The following is a 6214-nucleotide window of genomic DNA, read 5'->3' as shown; positions in this document are numbered from 1 at the left end:
TGCTTCCCAAATCCATCTTGGCTCCATGCTGCTCACATGGGGCTAGGCCCCAGCTAGGTAGGGAGGGTAGGAAACTTGTGCATGAGGAAGCAGCCTTTTATAGAAGAAAGGAAAAAAAAAACTTTGATTGTTCAAAGTTGAGATTTAGTAATGATGAGCAACGCTGACCCCCACTGGGGGTGGCAGTGTGTGTGTACAGTGTGTTCCTGAGGCTGTTCTATGACACTCCTCTTGCAGCTGAACCAGTGACTCATTTGAAATCTTAGCGACTTCCAGAGGTCATTTTAGTCATTCCCCTGCCTTCAGGCTGGGTGGGTTAACTTAACATCACGTTTGGGTAGGAGGGGTGCGTGGCCGAGGGAAGCGTGTCCATGTGTGGAAGGGAGTGGGGGTGGGGGAGGTTGCGCGTGACCTCTTCGAAAAGATCTCCAGCGAAGGACGTTCCCGAGCTTTCCCAGGCTCCCCGTTCCTGGGTTTCCCCATCACTGAATCAGCATCCTCCTCCGGGGAATTGCTTTTAAGCTGGATGGAAACCGGATGTTGGGTTCCCTGGGTGGGCGGGGACGACGTCCCCTCAGAACTGTCAAGGGTAATTTGAGACTCACAGGGTCCCATTATCAAACCAGAAAAGCTACCATTTCCTTTAGCAGAAACTTGCCTTGCAGTGTGAGCAGAGAGAACAGAGCAGAGCCGCTACAACGCCTTCTCTCAGGCAATGCGCATGATTCTGCGGCTCTGTGCTGGCTACACTTCAACGCACCTTGAAATGGGCTCGCCTCCCCAGCCGTGACGGGCAGACCTCAGAGCCAATCTGCCTCGAGGCTTGTGGGCGGTGGCCAATAGGCGGGAGGTGGGGGCGGTGCCGGAGGCCCGGCCAGCTAGGCTTCACCGTGGCGCTGGCTGCGCTCCGCCTGGGCTGGTAGTGCAGGTGCCGCTGCGCGGGGCTTGGGGAGCCTGCGCGCCGAGCCGAGCGGAGTCGCGGAGGGATGGGGAGCGGGCCGCCCGGGCTGCAGCAGCACCGGCGCGGGGCGTAGGCGGGTCGAGCGGGCGAGAGCAGGCGCTCGGGCGAGAAGTGTGCGGCGCAGGAGCACTTTGCGATAGGATGAGGCTCTTGGCTGGCGCGCGGTAGTACTATGATTTGGTATGTGGCCACTTTGATAGCAAGTGTGATCAGCACCCGAGGTCTCGCGGCTCAAGGTGAGTTGAAGTGCAGCGCCCCTGCTCTGCCCTCCCGTTGTTCTCAGCCCCTTCCTCCCCATCTCCCGCTCCCCGGTCCCTCGGAGCGCCGCGCCTGTCCGCGGGCGAGGCTCCAGCTCCGGCTAGGCGGGCTCCGGCCAGGCACTGCGGGGAGGGCGGGGGCCGCGGGCCGGAGGTCCAGGCTGCAAGGGGTCCCAGTCCTCGGGCTGCCGGGCACTCGGGAAAAGACACCTTGGGATCGGGGTCGACTTCGCCCACCTTCGGCCCCACATCTTCACACCGGCGTGCCGTGCCCGGCGCCCTTAGCCGGAGCGGCGGTCTCCTGGAGCGCTGGGGAGTCGGCGGCTCCCCTAACTCTGGGTGCCGGGAGTTTGCGGGTGTTCGGGAGGCTGCTGCACTCGCGCCACCGCTCCCAGACGAGCCCTCGCTGGGAGGTGCGACCCAGAGCCTTGGGACTCCTGGCACCCACGGCTAAGGGACTGGGTTATTGGCCCTGCGGGCGCCCACCGCTCCAGCTCGCGCCCCTCCTGACCCCAAATCTTGTCAGCCAGAGGTCGGGTCCTTCTCCCAGGGCGGGGGGCGCATGGAGAACCTAGAGCGGAGAAGAGGGGTGGGGGTGAGGGTTGGGGTCCCTCGGCGGGCTCCGAGGAGCGTCGGCTTTGGCCAGCCCTGTCTGGCAGGCGTCTGCGCTGTCTGAGCCGCACCTGGGCCCGGCCAGGTAAAAGTTCCCGGGGAGCGCGTCGCAGCTGGGCCGCCCCAGCCGCCCTCCCGGCTGCGAGGCAGAGCTGGCGGGGGACAAGGGTAGCGGGGAAGGGGTCCCCACGGCTGCATCTCGGAGCACAGGGAGGTTTTCTCTTTCCTTTTCCCCCCTTGTCTGAGCTGGGAAGGGACTAGAGGGAAGCCAGCGAGTTGGGTGATGCGCGCGTGAACGCGCGGGCTTTTGCTCTGGAGACAGGCAAGGCGACCTACAAGCCGCTGGGTGGCACCCCCAGCTCTCGGCCCTTGTATGGAAGTAGGAGTGCAGCCTGGAGGGTGCCAGGACTCTGAGCTCACGGCTCTCAGCCGCTGACACGACCGGCTGGCGGCGGGCAAGTTCACACAGAACCTGGAGGAGGTGGCTGCGCCGAGAACCGGCCTTTGCACGGAAGTCGGCAGGGGGGACCTGCCTAGGGGGGACCTGCCAAGGAGAGAGCCCGCGCGCCCAGTGGCGGGAGGGCAGAAGGGGTGGCAGGAGGCACCTTTTACAGGGTCCTCTTCTCACCTTGTCTGGGCAGTGTAGGGGAAAGGGGAAGTGATTTGAGAAAGTTTCTAGAAGGAATGACTCCCATGCTATTTGGGGGGGAGGAGGGATCTGAAAACAGAACCAGAGGAGGGCTAAGGGAAGGGTGATTTTGTTAAATGGCATAGTGACCTGGATGGTTTTCAAACTCTCCATTTGTCACGTGGGAAAACTGAGCCAGGGAGACTGCAGGAGCCTATAGAATGGGGGTGGGGGTGAGGTGGGTCAAGTTGTGCTTGGGAATCTCTTTCCTCAGCCTCCTCTCCCCCTGTTTCCGTGTAGTCTTCCAATGCCCTCATCCTCCCCTTCAGTTTTTGGTACGTTCCTGCCATGGGACTGTCACTGAAAGCACAAAAGGATATGCTGGGATCTTTGAATATAAAGGAGACAGTGAAGGGAAGCTCTGAAATAGCCTCTAACGCTGAGAAGCCAGGGTGAGGGGAATGGACTGTTTGCAAGTTTAAGCACAGAATAAAGGAAAAGGCGTGTATGTAGTGCAGCAACACACAACATGGCCAGACAGAAAGGAGGACTTCCTAGTATTGCCTGTTGTTGGGCATGAAGGTTCTGCCTTCTTTCTGGGAGAGGGCCTTCTGGTTGGGATGGCTTGACCTGTACTCCTGCCTGCCACCCCTTATTGGTCTTGGGGTCTTTTTTTTTTTTTTTTTTAGCTCAAAGAGGCTCTAAAGGTAGTGGTTAAGGATGTAGGCCTGGAGTCAAAGGACCTGGATTCGAATCCTGGGCTCTGCCACTTGCTGGCCTCGTGACCTTGGACAAGTTGTCTAAGCTCTCTAAATGTCACTTGCCTCAGTGGAAAATGGGGTTCACAGGATGAGCGAGTAGGGTTTCTTGTGAACCTTTGTGCTATAAAGAAATGACTGACTACCTGTTATATAGTAAGTGCTCCATAAATGTTATCATCATCATCATTTCATTATCTCTGGGGTTCCAGTCTTCTTCTCGGTTTCTTTCCCTTGGGGCATTCAGGGCATCGGGCACCAGGAGTATCTTGGGGAGGAGTTGAGAAGGCTGCCTCTGTCAGAAACCAAGTACCCTTTCATGGGCTGACCTTGTCTAGGGAGAATCTGTCACCCCTCTGCAGCCCAGGGAGATGTGTGGAGGGCATGCAGGCCACCGGGCTGCTTGGAAAGCCTTTGAAAGGTCTGCAAAACTGGGATTTTGTCCATGGCCAGAGGTTTGTGGGAAGGATGCAGGAGGTCATAGCCTCACCGCCTCTGCAGAGAGGGAGAAGGGGGGCCTGCCTGGCAGGCGCCTGCTCACGGGAGAAACAGCAAGCAGTGTTCAAATGCTGGCTCTGTCTGTGTGACAGCTCAGCGGCTCTCTGACTGGCAGAGTTGACTTCCGGGGGCGGAGGGGGGGGGCATTCCTGAAGGGGAGGGGCTTTGCAATGCCATGCTTGGGTTTGGGTTTGCTGGAAGCAGGGCAGCTCTAGCAGAGGGGTGGAAGGGGGCAGCCCCTTGGGCATTGTTGGGTTGGGACACAGGTAGGGATGAGCTCCCCCTTTTGACTTGAGTTATGCGTCTGGAGGGACTGAGGTGGATGGAGAGACTGGGGAGGGAATGGAGAAGAGAGAGACTTGAGACGTATCTGAAGTCTGGTAGGTGGTGATTGGAGTCTCAGCATCCCAGACATTTGCTGAGCAAGCTTGGGGGAGCACCCTGGACCACGCTTAGCTGACTCTGGGCCTTGATGCCCAGGGCTCCCTCCTCCTGTCTCCCACAGATTCTGTGGCTGGATTATCCCCGACTCCAGTGTTCCCAAATAAAGTGGAGTTCTGACTCAGATCCTGCATGTAGCTGGACCAGTGCCCTCTCTGTTCTCCCTTTGGTAATGAAGATGAGAGGGAGGAGGTTTAGACCCGGAGCTGCTGGAAAGACCTCCTGGGCCGCCTATCAGCTAGGGAGGACTGGCACAGGAAGTGGCCAGGTGGTGTGTGCAGGGCCAGAGCACAGTGTAAGAGGGGTTGTGTCGGGCAGCATGCGCCCTGGGAGAAGCTGAGGAGAAACTGGGGGAAGAATCAGCTTTCAGCTCCTGGCCTGAGGCCCAGCACTTGCTAGACTTGGAGTTGTCAGGTCCCAGAGCTGGGTGGTTTCATGTTTATGGCTCTGATAGAAAGTGGGATCCGGTTACCCAAGAAGCAGAGGCTGCCTAGCTGGGGAGATGCTAAAGCCCAGCATCTCCTGCCCTCCCTCTCTCCTGGCTCGGCGTTCTCCAGTGCCTGCGTTTTCTTCCTCCCCTCTGCCTGCCCGGCCAGGGAGCCTGGGTGCGGCTCTCAGAGCCTGGCCTGCTCTTCCTCTTCTCGTTGGCCCTTTTTCTCTCTGGTGTGCTGGGCACCTTCCCGCGTGTCTTGCCCAGGGACTGAGAGTGGGGAGATGAACCCCGAAGGGGGCCGGGCCTGGGATTTACCACACTTCTCCACTAACATCTCCCCGCTTCCCCCATCCTGTGGCCTCTTCAAGCTGGGGCTTGGGGCTTAGGGGAGCGAGTTTCTTCTGTCTGCTTCCCTAGGATGGGTGAGCAGGTTGTGTGGAGTGGCTCTGAATTGTGAAGAGCTGTGATTGGTGCAAGTTGTCTGGAGGTGTGTGCACATCTGCGTGCATGTGTGCATGTGTCTGTATGTGTGTGAGCATGTGTGTTTGCACCTGTGTGTATGTGTGTGTGTGTGTGCACACACATGTGGAACGCAGCAGGACAGGGGCAGTCAGTCTGCAGGCACGAGGTGGGGAGTTACTCCTCTCCAAGTGCCGTGGGTGGCGGAGACTAGACTCAGAACAGATGCCTCACTTTCCTTACCCCCGGCTCTGCACCTGAGTGTAGGCAGCCCAGAAGTTTCTAAAGTTGGGGGCCCAGCCCAAGCTCTAGATTTAAGGATGCCTGAGGTTCCGGAGAGAAAGCCTAAGTCGAGGGACAAACCCAGGTCGAGCCCCAGGAATGCTAATAACAGGTGTGTCCTGCCCCAGTGGCTCTGACACCCGGTTTGTTGTTATTCAGCACAGCCCAGTCGAGCAGGGCTGGGTCGCAGGAAAGATGGGCGAGGGTGCTGGGTTGCAGAAGCAGTTTGTAGCCTGGCCCCTCAGGGGCACTGCCCACGGGTGCCCCAGGCAGCTGACCTAGTTTTCTTCGGAATCTCCTGCTTTTGTGTTTTCTCTTGCGTGAATGAGCAGCAGACTGGTGAGCAGAGGCAGGGCCTCCATCAGGGTGTGGGGAAAATTCCATGTGGCCAGGGCTTCGAGGGAGGTCCCAGCCAGCCTAACTGTCCTTCTGAGAAGAGGGGACTGGAGATGTTTCCTCTTGGCCTGTCCCTCTGTCCCCTGCCCCCATCTCCTTTACCTCCCTCCTGGTCACAAGACAGTCTGTGGCAGACAGCCTGCACGGAGGGTCATCTTCACAATTGTGTGAGCCGAGCCAGTCCTCATTCCCAGCGTCAGAGCAGGGAGTGCTGACTCTCCGCCGTGAGTACTAATAGGGCTTTGATTTCCCACTTACTTACCGTGTCTACCTGGCACCTCACCCGAGGATCGTGGCCCTGTGGCAGGCAGAGCCCACTGTGCGCTCACCTGGCCGGGCCTGCCTGCTGGCTCCGGAGCACACGCATGCATTTGGCCACGTGTGAGTGTGCAGGTGCAGGCCTCTGCCCAGGTGGTGGGGAGGGCTCGCGTGGGATGTGGCCGTGCTTTGCTGCTGAGGAGTCCTTAAAGGAGCAGAGCCAGGGTTGCA

At 59.0% G+C, this 6214-nt stretch overlaps 1 protein-coding gene across 4 annotated transcripts in view; it reads left to right on the top strand.

Annotated features, from left to right (window-relative positions):
* Nucleotides 1-953: 953 nt before the first annotated feature.
* IGSF9B (immunoglobulin superfamily member 9B) overlaps nucleotides 954-6214 on the top strand; it is a 50131-nt gene continuing 44870 nt past the window's right edge. For all 4 annotated transcript variants that reach the window (XR_013959585.1, XM_080650697.1, XM_080650696.1 and 1 more), the window contains exon 1: nucleotides 954-1197. Coding sequence is in view for 3 of the 4 variants with exons in the window: in XM_080650697.1 (XP_080506823.1) it covers nucleotides 1134-1197 (64 nt within the window). In the remaining variant the exon portion in view is untranslated. The remainder of the gene's footprint in view (nucleotides 1198-6214) is intronic.

Source organism: Plecotus auritus, assembly GCF_963455305.1.
Source record: "Plecotus auritus genome assembly, chromosome: 13".
In the NCBI taxonomy this organism is placed as follows: Eukaryota; Metazoa; Chordata; class Mammalia; order Chiroptera; family Vespertilionidae; genus Plecotus; species Plecotus auritus.
This window is presented reverse-complemented; position numbering and strand designations above follow the sequence as displayed.